General features: G+C 40.4%; 1 protein-coding gene and 1 long non-coding RNA gene across 3 annotated transcripts in view; one reads left to right on the forward strand and one right to left on the reverse strand.

Moving 5' to 3' along the window:
* The window catches only part of LOC114910981 (uncharacterized), a 32,921-nt gene extending 12,072 nt beyond the window's left edge, over positions 1–20,849 (forward strand). For both annotated transcript variants that reach the window (XR_003797832.1, XR_003797831.1), the window contains 2 exons: positions 1,480–1,517; positions 20,786–20,849. This is a non-coding gene — a long non-coding RNA (uncharacterized LOC114910981). The remainder of the gene's footprint in view (positions 1–1,479; positions 1,518–20,785) is intronic.
* On the reverse strand, positions 4,466–5,503 carry h2bk1 (H2B.K variant histone 1). The gene is made up of 3 exons (XM_018757904.2): positions 5,413–5,503; positions 5,167–5,302; positions 4,466–5,098 (listed from the first exon to the last, which is right to left on the reverse strand). The coding sequence occupies exons 2-3, from the start codon at positions 5,281–5,283 to the stop codon at positions 4,862–4,864; spliced, it is 354 nt and encodes a 117-aa protein (XP_018613420.1). The 5' UTR covers positions 5,284–5,302; positions 5,413–5,503; the 3' UTR covers positions 4,466–4,861.
* Positions 20,850–24,104: the final 3,255 nt, after the last annotated feature.

Here is a 24,104-nt window from a genome sequence, read left to right on the forward strand (position 1 = left end):
CGCCGCCGCAAATAGCCCGCCGCTTCATTATGACAATTGAGAGGTTCATATTTCAACCTAATAGCTTTCTATAACTTTAACAATCTATCACGACCTCATTTCATCGTGAGTGCATTTAATACGCGCTTCCCCGCCAAGTGGAACATTTTCTAATGATGCTCTTTCAGACCAAAACAAGGCGAGCATCGCTCACTAATGTATCCATCCATAATGGGTTTGTAACACTCTTTCAGAAAGAGAGAGACAACAACCGCTGCTGGGGGGGTTGGGGGTGGGGTTGGGGGGGCGTGGGGCGAGACGGACGGGCACGAGAACGTTCGACATGATAATTTTTAAAACACCATCATTAATGGTTTCATCATACCCCTGGTAATATATCTATACACACTGTATCATTAGCACAGTATCTGAACACACACACACACACACACACACACACACAAATAATAATGACAAAAGATAAGAGCATCATTAAAGTTGCCAAAGGGGGGTCCACGACCAAATATCACATTAACAAAAAGATGTTTGACTTTCTGGTCTGATGGCATATAAAGGGATTAGATGTAAACTCATAATACAATAAGTCACACAAAAAAAAAGAAAAAAGGAAAAAAAAAATCATTAGACTAATTAGAAAAATGGCAATCAGTTCCTTTTAGTTATCTTTACTTGAATTTGATCATTACCACTCGTTAGCTGCATTATGTGGTAATCAGGGTCTATGCAAAGAAAGGCCTTTTTATGACGAGATTAAATTCTGTGTAGATCTGGTGCTAATCAGGACATGTTGTGCTGCACAACACTTCCTCTGTTATTCAGGGCTAAACAAACAGAAATGAAATATACATAATTGTGATTCATCAAATCGATAATATGGGCAACATTAGGGCTGCTTTGATCTGCCGACATGAAAATACATGTAACGTTGGCCTATTAATATCGACCGGAAATGAGCTCACACCATTTACATTTATTCATTTAGCGGATGCTTTTCTCCAAGGCGACTTACAATTATTTAATCATTTGTACAGTTGGGTAATTTTACTGGCGCAATGTTAGAGTAAGTACTTTGCTCAAGGATACTACAGCTGGAAGTGGGGTTCAAAACTATGGGTCCAAAGGCAGTAGCGCTAAACCACTACACTATTATCTGCCCCAATTTTTATGAAAGTTCAGTTTTTCATTGTTTATTGAAACAGTGCATGAACGAAGCATGATAAAATTATAGATCTGTTATTACAGAAGCAGTGTAGTTGCCATCACTGTCTGATATGTCACATTCTCTCTGTTTGGGGTTTCCCAAGTAGTCGCTGATCACAGGGGTCAACAAGGTCTCAGTTGGTTAGGGTTAACCTTAACCCTAACCAACAACCCACTGCTTTCACATCTGCAGAATTACCCGTTCCATCAGTTGGTGCATTCAAGTTTTGCTGTAGTATTTTATTGTCACTGATATTGGTCTTTCCATACTCTTTGCAGTTCCTTACCAAATGAAAACCTCTGACACTGTTAAGAAGGTAAGAATTGGAACATATTTTTATGTGCAATTATTTGTGCAGTTTTCTGTAATTCCCAGTAATACAGAGCAGTTTTATGATCCTTCTAAAGTTATGCAGTTGATGGTATGATTTACAATTGTTACATTTATAAGTAAATTTGAGGATGTATCACTATATATCATTAGCTGAAGCATTTAAATGAAAATTGGTCATAGAGAAAAGAGAAAAAAAGTCAAGGAGGGTAGTAGAAATTTGCTGTTTGACTGCATTATGCATATGTTTCCTTAAAAATCCCAAGGGTTCCAAAAACATTTGTTGTTGTCACTGGGAGTGTTTCTTCACCCTGTTTTATGCACTGTGAGAAGTTCAGACTCAGCGGTTTATAAATATCACATTTTTATTTTGTAGGTTCTCTCCTTAAAAAATGGGTGCAGGTTTATCTACAAAATGTGCAGATGTTCTGCTGCCTGGCTGGGAATAAACAGCAGATATGAGCTCTTTGCAAGGATCATTTAGCCCGGTGACCAAATGAGCTACGTGTGATGTAGTCATGACAGGATACAGGTCTGAAACTTGAGGAGTCCTTCTGTGGTGCTCCTGACCACTGTACTTAACCTAAACTGCTCCAGAGAAATTTGTAGCTTTGCAAGTGTGAAAAATTGCAAGTAGCTTTGATTAAAAGCAACACTTAACAATAAATACAGAAATCACTTCAACAGAATTGCTTCTGAATGCTTAACGTGAGATCTATCGAGTGTAAGGAGCACAAGGAGTCATGTCAGCAGCAATTAGAAACAGCAAAGTGTATTTGTGACCAGTCACAGGTGGGTATGGTACCAGTTAAGAATGCGATTTTGAACAGATGGCGAAAGAATCAGACGGCAGCACAGGAGAGAGAACAGAGCTCCCTAGAACTGGGGCAGGAGAAAGCAATCTGCTGGTGTCCAAGGCCATCTGGCCCACTGGTCCTGAGCAGCTGACTTTACACAGGAGGCTCATGAAGCCATTCAGTCAGTTTGGTCATTCCATTACTATCTGCCCTATTTCCCAGCGCAGACCACTTCATGATATGACTTCCTCTACTGCCTCTATTACATGGCATTTACTCATGGACAGTTTGCAATATTTTATCATTTTCTAATACAGGATGTCCCAGGTTTGATACTGAACTATATTCACTCATACAGAAATACAACTTGAACAATATCCCCATCTAGCGGCCTTTTGCCACGCTGCAGGCATATTTTCAAATTATTTATGTTTATGGTGTAATGTTGCTGTTTTATGGTTGCAATGAAAGTCTTGTAAAATTTAGAAAGGGGAAATGCACAAATCTGTAGTAAAAATGGCTTTAGTACATAGACTATCCCAGAACAGAGGACACATTCACACTCATTAAAATCAACAGTCTTTCTTGTACATGACAAAGCAGCATCAGTCCTCCACACCTGCGATACTTAAATCACTTCTATTGATGGCAGTGTAAGAAAAGCCTTTTGCCCGCATTACTGGAAATGCATCACTGCCTAACTAACCAAAGCAGTGGCAGCTGGTAGTATAATGGTTTAAGTTTGTGCCTTTGGAATGCAACAGTGCAGGTTTGAATCCCCCCTCCTACTATAGCATCCCTGAGTGAGGTACTGATCCTGAATACCTCCTGTAAAACCACCCAGCTGTGTAAATAATTGCAGGTAACCTAACATTAATTTGCTTGGAAGAAAAGTGTCACTAAATGAATAAAAATAAAAGGCAGTGTCATCACTTTGTGTTTCTTACTGTGGCACACAGCACAAACCCCCGCCAAAATGCTTACACTTGAAATTGAAGCGCAACGGTCGTACAAAAACGCAGCAAATGAACTTGTGACTTAATGGCGCTGGGCGCAAACACGAGAAGCAAAACTCAAACTGAACCATTTTTAAACGGCCAGCTGTATAAATGATTTTTTTTTTTTTTTAAAACCTCCACAAGGAGTACTTGTACTTGTCATATACACCTGTAGGTCTTGTTTTCTTGGAACAGAAATACCCCAATTTGTTGAAAATCCAGAAAGACAAAGAATCTGTGGAAAATATAGTTATAAACATAGCTCAGGGCCTACAAAGACTAATATGCTTCCTAAAGTTCTAAGTCTGGTATTTTAGAGGCATCTGTCAAATGGTGCATTTATCGCCTCTCTGCAGACTAATACAAATCTCCACCACATGCATACACACAACTCCATCCCCACTGATTGTGAGGGACCTGCAATGAGCTCACAACTACATCCCACCATTGGGCAGCGAGTGCTGGGCGAGAGCTCAGACAAAATGTCAACATTGCAGGTCTATGGTCAACAAGATGACATCAGGGTGTTGAACATAGCTTGGTGACAATGAGAAGGATGGAAAGGGCATTTCCTACCTCCACCTAAAAACCAAAGCTGAAATAACAAAGGCAACTGGACTTGCATGAATTTTCTTGAAAACATTTCACCACCACTTGGATGAGTTTTTTTTTTTTTTTTTTTTTAAAACAAACCACCACTTAGCCACTAGCTCAGAGGAGATGTTGAATTACAGCAACAAGTAACACAGCTGTCATTTCACAGGATGAAGGTCCTGGTTTGAACCCACAGCTCCTGTAGGAACCTTGATCAAGACATATCAGTGAGAAGAACAAGCTCTCTACAGGAATAGGTCATTACAAGGAATGTGTGTGACATCCTACATCACCTTGGAGGAGGACAACAGGTCATAGAACCTCTTCCAGATTCACTTCTCATGATTTAAGTTCATGTAATGTGTAAATATTCATGCTCCAACACTTTGAGATCATAGCTGTTGAGCAACAGATAAACCACCACACAGCTACTCCATGTGTTTATACAAAACATTTGAAATGCAATTAGGAATTGTCAATAGTCCAATAAACCTTCACGCAGCTACATTGGGTCATATGGTGGAAAGTAAGTAAATGCACTTCAGAATCACACATCTGCCTCTTTTTCTGACAATGCACAGATTGAGGTACATCTCATATAAAAGACACTTTGGAGAAAACTTGGCTAAATGAAGAAAAGTAGATGTAAATACATGGTTAAAGAGACACAAAGGTGTGCAAGACCACAATTAACGGTACAGGGGCAACAGTTGACCTGACCCACCCTGAAGTCCCCCAACCAAACGCCTGCAGAGCGGGCACCATGTGGAACTGGCGTATGAAATGGACAACTGGAGCCACCACACAAGCACTGATATTAAGTGCCCCTAAAGACTTGCGTTTACAAAGCGGAGACGTCAAGCAGAACTCGAGTTTCACACAACGCAAGTTTAATTCAACAGAAACAGGAGAATGCGGAGGGTTCAGGCACCAGCGGTGCCTCACTTGGAGCTCGTATACTTGGTGACGGCCTTAGTGCCCTCGGACACGGCGTGCTTGGCCAACTCCCCGGGCAGAAGCAGGCGCACGGCTGTCTGCACCTCGCGGCTCGTGATGGTCGAGCGCCGGTTGTACTGCGTGAGGCGCGACGCTTCAGTGGCGATACGCTCAAACACATCGTTCACAAAGGAATTCATGATGCTCATGGCCCTGCTGGAGATGCCCGTGTCAGGATGGACCTGTGAACACAGAGAAGGCAGGTTACCACAGCCAGAACATTCTCCACCCTCACCTACCCTCACCTCACCTGTTTGAGCACCTTGTAGATGTACACAGCATACGTCTCCCTCCTCTTAGTTCTCTTTTTGGCTGCTTTCTTCTCTCCAGGGACCTTCCCCTTCTTCTTACCAACGTCACTGCTCATGGCTGTGCCCTACAGCGAACTAGGACAACAGAAGAAAGTATATAAAAGACACATTCAAGATACACAGGAAAACATGTTATACCCCGTGTATACATACAAGAAGTAATATAAATTCCTACACATATTTACCTAATCGCCACCAACTCTAAACAGCTGCGAGCGCGTGCCCATCGCAGACCTCCGAACTGCTCTTTAGTAGCGCGTTCCTTCATTTCATTCACTTTAAATCGCCAATTAGCACGTGACGGGGGGGAAGCGCGGGAAAGCGGAATTCTCACGAGCTGCAAACGCCGAACCTCGTTTGACAGAAAAAGCAATTAAATCGGGATTTTAGTCATCTTTATATTAAAGTACGTATTTTGTGACTGAAGTAATTCTGCAAATACTTATTTAAATATATGAATTAGTTAGGATTTTCACTCATGGAGTTCGATACAATAACGAATCGATTGTATTGTAATAGATTGTATTTTAATCCATAATCCGGTAAGGAGCAGAATAAAGCTTTGATGCTTTAAAGTTGTTTAAAAGTTGAAGTGATGTCTGACGGATTTATTTAGTATTTTGGCAAATGACTCCAAGTAGGTGTTCGTCACCTGCAGTGTGCCCGACGGCCACACGGTGTCACTATTGTCACATATTAGGACACATACAGAAACACATATAAAAGTTAAATACTAATAAAAATATCTAGGGATGTTCTAATCTATTCTAATTAAAACATGCACTCAAAATATAATTCAACACTTACTTAAGTCAGAATTTCCATTAAGGGTTTACAAAAACAGGTTATGAAATCTTGTCTGAAATCATTTCCAGTTTGAGTTTTGTTGCGCTGAAGCAGCGTTAAGCATAACTAAGCAATCATGAAGCCCTTGTAATTGACCTTGTAATTTTATTCAAAATAGGTTTATCTCGACTGAAAACGATATTGATATGGACCTGTGAATAGTGTACATAATGAAAACACACGCATACTCACACACACAAGCAGGTTAATGAGTTTTCCCATTTTAGACAAATAACTAAATATGGAAGCGGGCACTGACAGAGATGTGCTGCCTGGTTTTCGATTGCAATCACAGCAGTTCATAAACATACCGGCAGTGATGATTTTACAGCTGCTTACTTATCACAATAGCAGGGGAGGTGTTTGTTGTCACGCTTCAGGACAGACGAGGCACACAAGGTGCGTGGAGCGAAATGTGTGGGCTGAGAGCATCCTGTAGCGTTGACAGCATAGAGGTAATGAAGGAGCTCGGGCTGCGTGCCATAGCAGTGGTGCAGTAAGCAACAAACAACACCCTGAAACTCCATCTAGCGGAACAAGCTGCGGGGAATTCGTGTGAAGGTTTCTCGACCTGCGGGGCATTTCAGCGTGGCTTCGGTGGAGTCCGTCCCGCGCTCGAGATGCGTACACGTGCGGCGATAGGCGATAGCTGTAGTTCTACAGCACCCAGGATAGCAGCTCACAGGTCCCAGCTGCTTGTGATCCCTTTGTACTTTCCGTGAGGTGGAGAATTCCCTGCCTGGTGCATGATGCAGCATCCCTGCAGAATGATTCTACGCCCTTGCTGTTCTCATCCCCCTCATCCCAGCACCGCCATACTGAATGAAAGACTGCTGATAGGTTGTTTCGAGCTGCTCTTGCACTAACCTTGAGCTGACCACGGTTTGGAACCAAGATCAAGTCAAGTTCGACAACCAGCTGGGCCTTTATGTGTGGCTAAAACTAAGAACAGCAGCCATGGAATGGCTTACTCTACGTTTAGGTGTGGAAATTGAGCACTGATTTAAATTGGAATTGACGTTCTCTTCCCTGCCCATCCTCATGGTACTGCAGTCCCAGCGAAGCTCGGTGGGATCAGACATATGAAGTTCATTAAGGGAATTTGTCTTGTTCACAGGTGTGTTGTCAAAGCTTCCCAGCCAGTGGGCTAATAATGGTATGACAGAGCGCTCTGAATAGACTGCTGTAGAAAAAGTTCATTGTTACCTGGAAAAACAGTGTTGGGAACATTGGAAATGTTATTATTAAAAAGTGAGGAAATACACAGGATTGTAAGGGTGATATATTACCCAACCGTATCATTCTTCTCAATACAGGACTGTGCCACACCCCATACATACACTCAGACATTCGCTGTGAGAACTATGGCCCCGACTATAAAAACGTCTCTGTACAGCAGCACAAACAGTCCAGTTTTTGAGTTAGCCTCTGTTTAACTGCTCTATTTATGGCAAAATTTAAATCCCCTTTTTTCTAACAGCTTGTTAAACCTGTCACAAAAATGAGATGATGTATATGTGTGGGATTTTGCTGTCACGTTCAAGGCAGTGGTAAGTGTACTTAATATATTCCCTAAACTGGTCTCATGTCTCCAAAGTGCCAGGATAGCATCCTGCGATGACTGCCCTAGACAAACTAATTTAGCCTTTTCTCACAGCACAGAGGTCGTCAATTAAGTAAACAGGGCTGGAAAACCCACTTACAGTGCATCTTGCCAGGATCTGATTTTGGCACCCATGCCGCAAACTGTCAGGGTAAAGAGCTACTGGGTTACACACACACACACATTTTCAGAACCGCTTGTCCCGTACAGGGTCACGGGGAACCGGAGCCTACCCGGCAACACAGGGCGTAAGGCCGGAGGGGGAAGGGGACACACCCAGGACGGGACGCCAGTCCGTCACAAGGCACCCCAAGCGGGACTCGAACCCCAGACCCACCGGAGAGTAGGACTGCGGTCCAACCCACTGCGCCACCGCACCCCCTACTGGGTTACAGAAATACATAAATATATTTGCCACCAAGTGCCTCCTCAGTGTGGTCACCTTTTATGCCTTGCAATAACTTGTGATTTCATACAAGTGGCCTCATACTCATATAAGTGATTTAGTGGCAGCTGAGGACACAGTCTTGTAACCTGAGGGTTGCTGGTTCAAGTCCCAGGAAGGTCTGTGCTCTAGCATAAAATACTGGAAACACAAACAATACATGAATGTCAAGCAACTAATGGATAAAGGTCATTAGAACAATTTTGGTCCTTGGAATGTGGTCATAGACATCCTGAGCTATTAGTAGCAAGATCCTGGAACGTTCTTCAGGACAGAAAGCCTTCAGGTCTTTGAAGAATGAAGGACATGTAAATCTTTGATGCATTCTGTTCTACAGATCTTACCTTAAAGGTCCATTAGTGTTAGTTCTGGTGACTGGGGAGGACAAGGAATGTGTTTGACGTTATCCAGGTATCCACAACTCCGCTCTCGAGTATGGCTTTATTGTTTCGGAATATGGGAGCATCATGATGAAATAGTGTTTACATTTACATGTATCTCTTATGCAGATGCTTTTCTCCAAAGAGATGTACAACTTTGAGTAAACCACTGGGTTGAAGGGATCTTTGGCTGTCCGCCTAAACGCAGGAAAGAATGAAAGAAGACTTCTGAGAGTACATTGCTTTTCCACTGCTATGTGTCCAAGTTTTGTATTCATTATGTTTGTTGGTGTATGGGCCCTGGGTGCAAGTGGTTTCCAAATGGCAGCTCAACCATAAATACTACAGCAGCTTTGTGAAGCTCATGACGTGTTTTTTTGTTGAGATTGGGTCAGAGAGTTGTTGATTCAACTCCGTGGTAATTTTCTAGGCTGTTGTTCTCTGGTTTTCAGCAACTACCCTGCTAAGTGTCCATCCATCCCTGTCGATGTGCTTCAGCTTGCAACCATCGTTCCTCTTTCCATTGTTTGCCGTATGCTGTCATGCTCAACGGTGCTGTTCCGCTTGCCTTGTTAAATCATTTTGCTGTTATTGTGACCAATGCACTTGCAGTTTGAGCATTGACTCTCTTGAACTCCGCTGGCTGTCTCACGTTGCTTTAGAAACTCACTTATTAATGTGCTGATTGTCAGACCTCTTTTATAGTTGACACATATTCGCAATTGGTAGTAAACTTAATGACTCACCTGTGTAGTTGCGTTTAATTGTGAGTAATTTATCTCAGTGTTACAGTCCTTTTCTAATCTGAGTTCCCAATATTTTGTATATGATCATATTGCGGCATCTCTTTGGAAACAGCCGTAAGAGGAGACAATCAGAGTGATTCAGTTTACAACAATTAGGATGGCCAACTTGCACGATTGCATAACTGGCTCATGGGACACAACACAGATGTGTGATTCTCAGTTCTGTTCACCAATTTGGTGTGCTGTGGCACCTTTTGTCAATGCATCCTGTTAGTTTCCACTGCATTTTAAAACACAGAATAGAACGGGTGCCTAGGATTAGTAATGTATTCAGTCTGAACTCATATTGGTAAGTAGTCATCATATCGAGTAGCATTTCAGTTTTTCATAAAAGGGTCTGTACTTACATAACTCTATTACTTTTGTGCAAGATGCATACAAGGTTTTTCCACTTGTTTAGAGGGTTCTGTTGGAAAATATTTTCGAGTTTTTCCCACATTGGTAAACTGTTTTTTGAATCTATTCTTATATTATTGACAAATAAAACTACCTCTTATAACTATTTTATGGAAATGTCCTGTTCTAAATGTAAATAGTTTGAACTGGTTGAATATGTTCGTAGTGGCAGCAGCAGGTCATGTACTGGTTAGAGCTGCCGCCTTCCACTCAAAGAAGCCTGGTTTCAGTCTCATGTCCTGGTGTAGCACCCTTGATTGAGGTACGCATACTGAACTGATACAGTAAAAATTGCCTAGCTGTAAAAATAGATGAATTATTGTTGGTTGATTCAGAGAAAAGTGAAAGCTAAATGTATACAGTAAATGTGCAATGGTATTCGGCAACATGGACATGTAACCTGAATGTTTCTAGTTCATGTCTCTTCTAAATTAGTAAAATCGTGATGTACTTGGTCGCTGGCTAAGCAATGAAATAATAGCATCTGTCTTTTGTTACTGACATCCCATGATTCTTCTTTGTATTTAATCATCATAATAATGTGCAATCTGAAAATTGAACACACTGACAGATTATGCATTTGTTCCCCAAATCCAGAAAGATCCTCTTTGCAGAAGTTTGTTATTCCAATCACGATCTCCCCTGTCCCCAAACTCTGTCAATGGCATTTCAGTGCCTGATTGTCATGAATCCTGGCTGCTTGTGAAATGATGTCTTGTTTGCTTACCCTGTTCCTGTTGCGATCAGTGTACTTTTAATTGCAAAGTAGCTTTAACAGGACAAACTTTTCCATGCAGGAAAATGAATGACATAAAATGCATGCGGTATGAATAGTATTTGGTTGTCCTGGTTAATTCCAATATCTAATTATATACTTGCAACATTAGTTCTACAAAAAAGGAAACAACCCTTTATAAACTTGGCCATTTCTGTTTGTGCTGATTACTGTTGAAGTTCACTGGAGGGTTGGTCTAACAAAATGATAACTGTGCTAATGTGGTTGTTGCACCTGAAAAACCTGTACACGTACAAATTTAAGTCATTCAGGTATTAATATTCAAACTTCTTAGGTGGTTAATATCTTCTGTGTTATTGATTTGAAGAAGGCAGGTGAGAGCTTTTGTTTATCGCAGACCCGAATGTAGCCATCTCTCAGAAAAGCCTCTGTTGGTGAACTCTCATGTTGATGCTTCAGTTACTATTTCAAGAGAGAGACAAAACATCACCCGTGTTTAATTGCTCTTAACTAATGCTTCGAGCTAGATTTTGGTATGGGACCAGATTCAGATGGTGTTTAGAGAAATTGCCATTGTGAAATGAGAGGCGCATTCTTACCAAGCAGTGATATCTCAGTGATATCTCTTGAAGAGTGTAATATCTTCTCAGAGTCATCAGGTTTTCGTGATTATCCGTAAGTCTTGTTTATCCTTTTCTTTTCCGGTAATTGAAAATGTGCTGTCCATCACCAAACAACGTGTGTTAACAGCTGTTTTACAGATAAGCTGTTTTACAAACGCATACTGTTATCTTAACTGATGTATTAAAGCTGCCACAGGGCCGTGTGGCAGCAAGTGTGGCTTCATTGAACATTAAATTGCCAACGAAGGTAACTTAAAGGAGAGGAGATGACAGACCTCGTGCAGAGGCAATACTAACTGACAGACGTCGGCAGCCAGGTGGAAATCCGTCAGCTGCTGCGTTATTCCTGCATTTAATTAAACTTGAACCTGAAGAAGGAACAGGGAGTAAACTGGAGTAAATTTCTTTTTGAATAGACACCTTTAGGTGGATCTTTCTCTTGAATCTGGCTTCTCCCAGAAGCCACTGGGGCTGTGCTGTTACCATGCAAAATCTATCCCCAAATTAGAAACGAGCTCATTATTGAACACCATGATCAAGCTGCTTCTGTTTCTCTTGCACACTTTGGGGCACTGTGATTAAATGCCTTTTGGTCAATGGAGCACTCCAACCACAGTTGGAATGTCTTATTATGGATGCCTCAGCAGGCAGACTCCATGCCTAAGCTCCTCAATTCCCCTTCATGGAGCGTAACGCCTGTGGACTTAGCTATTCTGCTAATTACCCAGGTTTCCCGTTGCTGTGCATGTTGCATTTTCGCTTGGGGAGTGGCTATTGTTTTGACCTTTGACATCATCCAATACCTGGTTCATCTCTGACAAGCATGTAAACACACAAAGGTGAGCTATCAGTCAGCTGTCAGACAGCCGCATCCCTCGCTTTTGGGAAGATGGAGGCAGATGGAGTAGATAATTTGGACTTGGGATGAACTTGACCACTACTGCTTCAGTGCACCTCCTGACTCAGTGACAGGACTCTTTGACAAGGTCCTGACTGATACTCACATGGAAACACACACTGAGCAACATGCAGTTCTTCCTCGCAGGTTAGTCTTCTTTCGACATATAACCCTGTATACAATACAACACCCTGTCCACCCACACATCTCCTGTATGGAAGCAGAATGATGGGATTTAAATATATATACATAAAAGAGTCAGCTGCTCCTTTCGGTGTTTCGCAGAAAAAGTCCTGAGGAGCTTTTCTCTGTTTGGCATGCCTTTCTAGATGCTGACTGAAGCTTCTAGAAGGAGGGGACAGCAGGCAACGTTACAGTTAGAGCCACTGGCTCGCAATCATAAGACTGGGGGTTTGAATCCAGCTCGTGCTGCATGCAGTAAATGGGTAAATAACTGTATGGTATCTAGTGTACAAACCTCCCATTGCAAGAGGTCTTGGAAAAAATTCATCCTTCCAGTAACCACTTGTCCTATGCAGGGTGTGGAGGTCCAAAGGCTGTCCCAGAACCTTAAAGAGGAAAACATTGGCTAGATGAATTGATAATAATTAATATATGCATGGCCTTTACAGGAAACCAGCCTTTTTAGTAGCATGGTATGGGACTGTATAAAATCCCAGAATTCAGAGATCTGTTCTGGATTCCCAGTAGTGTCTCGTAATGTCATATACAGGATTGTTGGGTCCTTTCATACTAGGTGGAGAAGCACTCTGATTCCTTAAACAGTTTTTCTTTTTTTTAGTTCACTAGATCCACATCTGAAACCCCGCTCCAGGGCGAATGAAAATATGACAGAACATACATGATTTCATTTAGGAAATAAATTACATGCCCCTAAGTGATTATTTGTAGTAGCAACATTAGTTATTGATTTTGTTGCTTTTCTTTGTAAAGAAAAACAATTTTTTTTTTCTGTTTATCTTTGTAGATATTGTGAAATTGTTCAAGCAAAGAATCTCCATTAGCTTTTATAAAACACAGGTATACCCCAGTATGTGGACTCCCACTTTACAGATTTTCTGTATCACGGCCCAAGAAAAGTTATATGTTTGAAGCACACTTTTCCCTGTTGATATAGAAGTCCAAACATTTTCATTTCATTTTTTAAATGTTTTTTTTTTTTTGTTCACATACCTCTCTACATTTGAAGGGACTCAAAACACATTTTTCTGACTCAATTCTCCCCTGATCTTGTAAGTGATTGATAAATGTATACATGTTTGCTACATTTAATAATTTTAATAACTATTTGCTTAATAACAGAAAAGCTTATGCATAGCTACTCATGTAATATGTACTGTTTTATGCTGTGGCATGTGACAAATTGACCGCACTGAAAAATCATGTGTCTGCATCCAAATCTCTCCTTCTCTTGATATAATGCACTTTTTTGCATTTTGAGGTGTAAGTTACTGTGGAGTGAAGCAACCACTCAATGAATACACTAAATGTAAATGTATTGCACATCTTTTGTATGATTACTAAACATAAGTACTAACAGTACAGTTACACTGTAGATACATAAAATTTCTGCTCTAATCTAGTTAATTTCCTTCTTGACTATGTTTAATATACTATCATCGCAATGTGTCAAATACTGTACTTAAGACTCTTTTTAAGTGTTTGGAGTGTGTTTGAGAAAATATTTGGGGGTGTTCGTAATCCAGGAACACATCATTTTGTTTCCCCATTTAAAATAATGGGAAAGGACCGTTTACAGAATCTTGCCTTACGGATTTGTTTTCAGAAGCGAATTAAGTCCGTATAATGGGGCACCTGTACACAGAAGTTTAAGTTTTACGATGACTGGCAGTGCTGTGAAAATGAAGTAGGTTGAGCTTAGTGTAAATCTGGGCTCAGTCTGTGAATATCCAAGTCAACAGTTCAAAATTCATATGTCATACATCTGACCCTTACCATCACACATATTGACAGCCTTCAAAGTATTGTAGGTAACAACTAGTTTTGAAAATGGCTTCGAGCTATTTCTTGACATATGACATAAAGCTGAATTCTGAGTGCAGGTGTCGGCCAACCACATTTGACACATCCTGCGTTTCGCTACAGGGCAGGGTAAAAACCAGCTGAACGAACGGCAGTTTGTCGGTTCAAGAAACGTTGGCTTAAGCTGGATAAAGGCAGTTCCATCCACTGTTTTGCAGTTTCTTCTTTAATGTTTAGAATGCACTCAAGCCGTTTAGTATAATCACACATGGAGATTCAGCTACAAACTGTGCGATTAAAAAATCAGAACCCTAACAAACAGCCTCTTAACAATGTGCGTTGCATCAATATCCAGGTAAAATGCAATAGCTCAGAAATGATCGGGGCCCCCTCGAGATAGGGAAAAGGAGTCCCATATGGGTGAATATAAACAGCTCAAAGATCTTACAGTACACAAGATAGATGAACAATAACATATAATAAATATAATAAGCATATATAATGTAATACAATATAACAAAGCAGCAGTGACAGTTCAGCGTCATTTACAAGCCCAGTAATTTAGTAGTAAATTATTCAAAGTCAAAATGTGTATCTCCTTCTCAGCTTTCAGAATATACTGAACTGGCACATTGCGCTTAAACTGTATTTAGACAGTTGAACCCAAGTCTCCCATATGACTGCAGTTGGAAGCATGAACACTGTTCCTGCCAAAGCAATACAGCGACAATCAGTGAAAAACACAATGTGGCTAATAAAAGAGGCAGTGTTTGCATTTTATGTTTTCCTTATTGTTATTTACATATGCTTCAGGATATAAAACTGCCAATATGTTAGGTAACCAGCTGTAGGATTGTAGAAACAATCACCAGAAGCAAGTCTAAACATATTCTGCCTTTTTACCTCCTTTTTAACAAATTATAAAATTGTTTGCTGGTGTGATGTCTATTTTTAATTTAACATACAAATCTGGTAGCAAGAAGGTCCTCAGTAGGGTCACCTGATAGCCTAGTGGTTAGAGCTATTGCCTTTGATTCTGAAGGTTGCACATTTGCATCTCATCTACTGTTGTAGCATCCTTGAGCAAAGTATTTACTCTAAATTGCTGCAGTAAAATTATCTAGCTATATAAATGGGCAAAGAATTGTAAATACCCTAATGCTGTGTTTGCAAAAAGTATCTGCTAAATGAGTAAGTGTGATAAATAAGTAAGTGAGATACCAGGGCTAATTGCCGCTCTAGCCATTACATATTAGGCACAAATGACTTTTTGCTTATTTGAACATAAATTTAAAGAGAGACAACTTCGTTATGTCAGTCATGAGTGCGTTAAATACAAAAGTGTTGTGCTGTTTAAGAGTAGGACTTAGCGAGCGTGAAGGCCCCATCAACAGCATACAGGACATGCTGACAAACCCGACTATCTTCCTTAATAGGATTTCCTGAAGAACATTCATCTGCAGCCCATTTCGCAAGCTTGGATTATTGAGTTAGATCAAATTTGTAAAATATGTTTTAAAAAATGAATGAATAATAATAATAAAAAACTGGCTTTTCGGTTTCATGAAGCAAGGTTAAGCTTTTTTATTGGATTGATTGCTATGGCAACGTGTCTAGTATCTCCAACCTGCTCTTGCGTTCTTCATTATGAAAGGGTGATGAAAGACGAATGTCAAGTGATACAAACACACCTCCCCATCTAAACAGCACAGATGAACATATAGAGCTACAGTCAGTCTCTGATGCAGTCTTTTAATCACTTCATTTAAATTTATCTAACCTTTGTGACCATGCTCTTTTGTTTGACTGTTTGTTTATTTGTTTGGATGTCACTCATATAAAGTAAAATTCATATTTAATTTTTTTATTCTTATTTTGTGTCATCTGCCACTACACATACCCTTATCCAAAACAGGATAACACATTGTGCGACATTCACCGAAAATAACTCATTTTGGCATTTAGTCAGTTCCGTAATTTTTTTAAATGAGTACTGTACATACTGTTGGTTGCTCAGTAAGGATACTGGTAACATATCATATAAACTGGAGGACAAAATTGTACTTTAGCATATCACCCTCAGCTGCGAGTCTCCATAGTGACAGCATTAGGCTACCAGGGGATGTGAAAACATTTGCATTTAAGGACATGGTTTATGTGAAATATTTTAAAGTAACATTAAAGAAGAAAGATATGTAAGGTTTAATACTTCATAGACACAGGGATGATCCAGTTTGGTACACTTTGTATAATATACAGCCAAGTTTGCTGCATTGGATGTTTTCTTTGGAGTCAGGAGAGGGGTTCAACATGTTCAAAGTGCTGCAACTTGGGCCTTCACCGCCTCTGCAAGCTGCCAGATTGCACATCATCTCATTGAACCTTGACCCTGTGGGTTGAGCAGCTTATTAAGATTTTGCTAAGAAATATAAATAATTTCATCATAAAAAAATGTACCCAATATCATAACTAAATATAGTGGTTCAGTTCTGAAAAGATTTTTAAAGCTTTGTACTTATTTTACAGCAATACTACTTGGAAATTAAATCAAATGTTTTATATGGGGAAAGATAGGGGTGTGTTTAATGTACATGATTAAAGGAGAGTGTTTTGTTGATACTAATTATCCATCTCTGTTTTGGACAAGTTCTAGTCTTGTTTGTTATCCAGACATTAAGGGTGAGGTGCTGCATCCTAATCGGTGTCAGAATTTCGAGTGTGTTGGCCAACCATGTCCTAATCAGCAGCTCCCATAACGGTGCGAGTTTCCTGCTTGTTTCCGGTACGTTAGTCAGCACACTCCTGCTTGTGCTTCGTACACTCTCTCCATTAAAATTCTGTATGCAGCCCCATGCGCGCTGTCCACTTGAAAGCCAATTACCTCTCTGAAGTCCGCACATTCTCCCCGAAAGATGCAAGGAGCAGCAGAAATTGCTCCCGTTATGCATTTGCATAATCTAATTCCATATACACCATAGCAGCAAACAGAATATAGAGGGAGATCTGAGAAACGTCTGGTTCGGGTGTTACAGTTAACTTCCCTAATTATGCCTTTATTCACATCAGCTTCGATCAAAAGGATTATCAGTTGTGCTCTTTGTTAAACAACGCAGGAATATTTTTAATAGTAAGTTTAAAGTTTGTACAATATCCATGAAACACAACTGAGAACCCCATAAGGTACTTTCTCATGTTGATATAACAACAAATCAACAAAAATAATATGAGTGGTATAATGACAGGTAGTACTTGCAACTCCAAACTCTTTGGATCAAGGTTTGAATTTGGCTCAGTCTGTGTGAAGTTTGTATGTTCTTCCTGTGAGATGCTCCAATTTCTTCCCACAGTGCAAAGACATGCAGTTTAGGTGAACCGATGACCCTAATGTATGCATGTGTATGAGCAAATGAATGTGTGATTGTTCTGTGATGGACTGATGTCCTATGAGGTATGTGCCCTCCCTCACACATTGTTTCCAGCACAGACTCCAGCCCACTCTGATCCTTCATTGGGCAAGCAGTGGATGGATAGACAGATAAACATAAAAATAGTTGAAACATTTCAGAAATATAGTTTGTCAGTTTTGTCTATCACCCCAGGTAGGGTATAGGCCACCAGCAATAGTATCTATCCTGTGTCATCCCAGAAGTAAACAGAAAATCAGAATAAATTATTTATTTTTCAAGTAGTACAAAAATATGCAAGAACATATGGTAGTATTAAACCTGGATTCTGTATGGGCCCTTAAGTTGTTGTCATTGCTCACTAAGGGTAGAGATTTCAGACAAGCAAATAACTACACAGCTCACAAATCTGAAATGCATTCCAAGGCCAGGTTGTTGGCAGAGAGGTTTGGAAACAGCAGCTCAAGTAAGCTGTCAAGACCTTATTTTATTTAGTATTTTTTATTCAGTCTCTACTTCACAGTTAATTAAATATCTTGCTTGATGGAATAAAATAACCTCTCCTTTGGGTGGAGCCCTTCTCTTTTAAGGCCAGACGTGCACCAGAATGAATCCCGGCTGTCAGCAAAGCTGCAGTTATTAGATGCACACCTGGTTGTCAGCCAGGAGCCAGAGGAGAGGCGCAATCTATAGGTTTAATCTCTGATTTGAGTTTGTAGGGAGCCAGATGATATTATTGTCAGTGTTGAAACATTTGAACAGAATTGTGCTTGAGGACCTTCTAAAGCTATAACTGAGCATGACTGTGAGAGCTGAGTATGCTTTTTAAAAATGGCAAAAAATCCATGTTTACATTTGGCTACACATAAATGATCATCAGTGTCAAGCACTCTAGACCCCATTAGGCAATTTCTTGCACTTCCTCATGACCGAACATAAAAAGGCTTGTGGGCTGAATACTTAATGTTTGCTGGAGAGACACATAAGATGCCCACCATAGAAGATGGGCTAGCGGGAAGCAGAACTGTGACGTAACAACTTTGCTATCTCAGCCCTGTGCTGGTTCTTCAAATATAATAAATACCTGCTGTCTCTAACTGAAGGACAGTTATTATAATAATAATAATAATAATAATAATACACACACACACACACACATTTTCAGAACCGCTTGTCCCTTACAGGGTCACGGGGAACCGGAGCCAACCCGGCAACACAGGGCGTAAGGCCGGAGGGGGAAGGGGACACACCCAGGACGGGACGCCAGTCCGTCACAAGGCACCCCAAGCGGGACTCGAACCCCAGACCCACCGGAGAGTAGGACTGCGGTCCAACCCACTGCGCCACCGCACCCCCTATAATAATAATAATAATAATAATAATAATAATAATTAATAATAATAATAATAGAAATGCCAGCTTGTCAGAAGACCATAGGTGTTTGGAGGCTCCTAGCACCACATGGTTTGGGTCTAGTTTTTATTCAGATTGATTTGTAGGGTTAGCTACTTGAGTAGGCTTTACTATGCTTCCACTATGTTGTTGTATACATGCTGCTGTAGCTTTCTGCAGTTTCCTTATGAATCAATAAAGTGTTCAATCGATCGATCAATCAATATTATTGATATATCATATAATTTACAGTATAGCATTATTGATATATCATAATTTAATTATAACTATATGTATCGTGTATTGATATAAGCAATATAGCGATCTACTTATTTGCTCAGCCACTGATTATTTTTTCATGCTCTAAACATGTGGAGCAAATAGACTGATCTTATCGCTAGTGATGATATAAATGTATTTCAAAGCAATTTATCAAACAAACATTTCAGTTTTATTATGGATAAAAATGCAAACAACATATGACTGTGGGCATATCTAAATGCATACCTTATCCAGAAGTTTGGGCCAGAGACTTCACAGTATTAGCCTCCTGCTAGGCTTTCAGTGTGGGGATGAGGGGGAGACTAGCTGTGGAGGAAGTTAATTAGGGAAGGACAGGGATGAGCTAAGGAGTGGGGCATGAATACATGACTGCAGCAGAGGCAGTGGGAAAGAAGGAGGGAGCAATACAGGGGCACAGAGCTCCAGAAAACACAACCAAATCCTGCAGCTTGGGAGAATGGAAAATCCTCTGGAACATCAGATATAGCATGAAAGCCGTTCTGCAGAAGATTAAACGGGAGAAAAAGTGGATATGCGGTGGTGGTTGGGGGCTTAAACACGGCATTCGGTTTCACTTCTTGGGAGTGCCTACTTTGCAAGCACATTGAATCCACAGTGGCATATGGGACTTACTGGGCGGCTATATCAGTTCAGCATGCCTGTGCCTCTGGTGACGTACTGCAGATTCCTGTCATTTCTGCCCACTTCAGTCATGCAGCCTTTGAAGTGAAAGATCCCCTTTTGCTCTTGTCACTCTGGGAGTTTGGAAGAGGGATTAATGTTGATTTTAAATCATGATACTAGATATTAAGGTGACAGGCCAGTCCTTTAATCTGGTTCAATTTCAAGGACATCAAGTTAAATCACCGCACCACATTTGCATACAATTTGGTAGAACAAATATAAGATCTGTAAGAGTTTGAATACAACATTAGACTGAGGCAGGACAGAAGTACAAAGAACAAAAGGCCAGTTATCTAGTTCAGGTGTAAAAAAAAATCCAAAAGAGATTATGTACTCAGCAGTGAAGAAGTACCTTGACACCTCTAAGGTATTTCTTGGTGGAAATTTCCTTGGGGAAATGCTTCTCTGAGAGTGACCACTGGGTCTGGCCGTCGCTCCGCTGGATGAAAGGCTGAAATGTCAGGATTACCAGGCAGCATATGCCACGAGAGCCATATTGCTTTGAGGGCTAAGGGACAGAATGCCGTGACAAATCACCTTTCATAAGGAAAAGATAATGTGAAAGTGAAAGATGAAGTTAATCATGCACATAGCTGCACTGCACAAAGCATCGCCCACCTCTGTCTGCAATGCTCTGAAGTTATTCTATTATGTATCTGTAACTGGGCAAGCCAGATTTAAAAATATAATATTTTAGAAATTTGCCTGCAGAAATGATTATTGTGGTTTGAAAAAACAGGGTAGATTCACTGTCCAGATCAGGAAGAATAGGGTTCAGCATGACTTTGATTGAGGCTGATTGAAAAAAGTGCACATATTCACCCATCTGAGTGGTGTATCTACTAGAAAATTACTTTTACATAAGAAATGGCTGTGTGTAACACTGTTAAAGGTTTGCTTTGGCTGCAAATATAGATATACAGTAAATACGTAAATAATCATCTAGCAAAATGGCCTTTAGAATGCCAGCCATTAACAGAAAAAACAAAACCAAAATGTTTCTTGCCAGCTCTGAATCACCTGCTGAGTAAATAATTCACAATATTTGTATCTATGCAGCACACGGAAGATGAGGGACCAGCACAGAGAATACCATCAACTTGCGCTTCAAATCAGGATCAGGTAAGGGCACATCGAACCTGCATCTGCAATGATTTTCACCAAAAGGGTGTCCGATTGTAGGAGGCTGTCAATCCTCTGAGGCCTTATCTTCTTCCTTTCTTGGATTTATTTTTTATTTTTTCCCTCTAATTTAATTCCAGGCACCTGGCCATGGAATGCTTCTTCCAAGGAACTGCTTTGAGTGACAGCATCTGGCTGCATGCCATGTACAGCCAAGACAGCCCAGCACTATATGATGACAAACAACTGGTTGCCAGAGAGAAATGGGAACTGAAGCATTTTTCAAGGGTCGGATTTCCGTAGGTTCTGCATTTATCTGTACAGGCTACCTGTAGCATGCAATATAAAATAGAACAATCTGGATTCAGCAAAGCAAATTTAAAATTTTGCTATTTACAGGGTTTCGTTCAGTATTTTATCCATGTTAAGTGAAGTCTGTGCCCTTAACCACTACACTGACTACCTGGTATAACTTTTCCTTGAGTGATTTGAAATGTAATTGGATGTATGCAATTCCCTTTTTAAGAATCTGTTGGTTAGACCATTAAGTTGATAAACTCTTAATTATTCAGATTCCTCCTTCCAGACCTGACCAGACCAGAGAGAAAAAAAATCAATTCAGCCACTTTCCATACACACCTTTTTATTTTGCATAATTGTGTTTAAAATGTGCCAGTTAGAGTGATTAATTTGGAGTAAGATTCAATCTTAAAGCAACACCACAAATCTGTAAATAATTAAAAACATCCTCATCAAAAAGAAGTGTTTGTAGTAATTTTAACCAAATCTAAAAAGAGGCTGTTTTGTGACAAGAATTTCTAATCTAATGTGGCTGGAAAAAAGGTAAGGATTGAACTGCAGTTTTATTACAGATATTAGTGGTGTAAAGAGCTTCAGCCAGTCTCATAACTGCCCTTTAAATATCACATCTGAAGTATTCTGAGGGAATTATTGCAATATAGTGGGAATGACAGCATCTGAATGAACACCTTTGGCCCAACAGGACCTTCATTTTTTTAGGAGTATGTAACCACTAAAACGAGGTGCTCGGGACATTTAAATAGTAGTTATCCTGGCTAATAGCTGTGAAATGCAACGGCTATAATAATTTGCTCGTCTTAAGAATTGAAATGGAAGTTACAACTAGTCACAAGACAAATTTGTTTATCTGTGTTTTGAATTTTATTATTCCTTAAACAGGTGAGACACTCCTGCGTAGGATGCGTGTGAAAGCAGCAAACCAGTGCGAAGTGGGCTGAATATTACTGACTATAGTATAACGCTAACAAGTTTTTTTGCCTGCTCCACTATAACAGGCCATCGTGCTCTTACTGTATGACTTTTTACGGCTTACTTCAACTCTCGATCTAGACTGTAGCTGCTCGTCACCGACGCCACCTGTGACGCACGGCGGTGCGCGTGCGGCTTTCAAAAAGACCGCCAACAGTCCACTTCGCGAGCTCGGCGGTTTCCCGGGTTTTTTTTTTTTTGGTTTGATTTTTGTCTTCCTAACGGCCGTTTTATGTTATTTGAGAAAAGATAATTCTGTCAGAAATGTTTCCTAGGATCAGGGGATCTCTTAACGTAAGTATTTTGAATGAATGTCTCTTCTTCGTGTTACCAACGACGCGAATTTCGTAGCTGCTCATCATCGAGTATTTTCTGACGGAGAATCTGTTAAGTTGTATTTTAGCAGTCTGAGAAGTAGCATTTTTTTTCCCGTAAAAATTTAAAAGTTAATCAGTCCTAATTCTGTTCACTCGAAACTCTAGTTTCTAAATTAGAGAATGAATCAATGGTTACACGTTTTCCTACTTTGGTTGTTTTTAGAAGTAAACATGGCGTACGTTCTAAGTTCAGCCCGAGGCGGGTTTCTCTGCTCTTTCGCTGCAGGTCATGCAGAGCAGGATGGCCAAGATGGTGTATTCGTGATGTAAAAGTATTTATTCTGGTAGTCTACTTAACATTTCCATTTGTTCATTTAGCAGATGCGGTTTTTTTTCCCCCCCGTCAAGTGATTTCCAGTGAACACACTGTGACTAGTAATCAGCCTGCACCTACTAGATCCTAGTGACTATCACAATGGTAGATACACTACTTACAGTGAGCCACTCATCCATATGAGGAAAACACATTTATTCTCTCTCTCACTTACTCATTCAAACACACTATGGGTGATTTTAGAGTCACCAATTCATCTGAACAGCATGTCTTTGGGAAGGAACCGGAGCACTTGGTGAAAATCCTCACACAGACGTGAGTGGCGATGAAACCTCTCTTTTCTTGCACCACCCAACTACTGGGGGACAACAATACTACTTGCTGTGCCACCCATACACATCATACTTCTTGGGTATTAGTGGTGAGAAAAAGCAGAAATGTTGGAGGGAGCTGATTAGATTTGGCTGAACATTCAGGGACATACCCCCCCGCTATGTCTATGAACTTGCTGAGTATATATTGCAAATTAAATTGCAAATCTGAACCTGTTTTTATGTATGTGATGTATTACATATACCTCTTTAGTATATATGTGATGTGACATGTATGTTTTTCTGTTTATTTAAATGTTTTTTTAATGTACTTAAAACTCAATCTAGTTTTCTTTAAAGTATTTGCTTGATATTTAACACTTTGTATTAGTTTTATATTTTGAACCTTGTTGGAGACTGTGTAGTTTTTTGTGTTATTTGAGTGTTGTTTGAAACTGGGGGGGGGGGGGGTGTAATGGAAAATGGAAAGCTTTCGTTAGTATTTTGAGAAGATTGCTTTATGAAACTTCTAGTGAAATATAACATGTGTTAATTGCAACAAGGTCTTTTATTTTCATGTTGTAGCTGAATGGTAATGGTGATGGCCACACAGACTATGCAGATGTTTCACTTGGCACTCATCCCAGTGCACCATCTTGCCCAGTCAGATTCTCTTAAGATGCTGTTATACACATTTCAGAATGTAACAAAATGCAATATTAAAATGAATTGTAATGGTATTATTTATACTGCAGCTTGTTTCCAGTATTCAGAGATTGATTAGTGTTAATTATTACATTTTAAGGGGGTGCGGTGGCGCAGTGGGTTGGACCGCAGTCCTACTCTCCGGTGGGTCTGGGGTTCGAGTCCCGCTTGGGGTGCCTTGTGACGGACTGGCGTCCCGTCCTGGGTGCGTCCCCTTCCCCCTCCGGCCTTACGCCCTGTGTTGCCGGGTAGGCTTCGGTTCCCCGTGACCCCGTAAGGGACAAGCGGTTCTGAAAATG

Source organism: Scleropages formosus, chromosome 7 (assembly GCF_900964775.1).
Source record: "Scleropages formosus chromosome 7, fSclFor1.1, whole genome shotgun sequence".
Lineage (NCBI taxonomy): Eukaryota > Metazoa > Chordata > Actinopteri > Osteoglossiformes > Osteoglossidae > Scleropages > Scleropages formosus.

What these genes read in the sequence shown, in the direction of transcription:
- h2bk1 (XM_018757904.2), bottom strand. Translation starts at nt 5,283, where the DNA reads ATGAGCAGTGACGTTGGTAAGAAGAAGGGGAAGGTCCCTGGAGAGAAG. An exon ending in TCTACAAGGTGCTCAAACAG is followed by an intron (nt 5,099 to 5,166) that starts GTGAGGTGAGGG and finishes CTGTGTTCACAG; the next exon opens with GTCCATCCTGACACGGGCAT.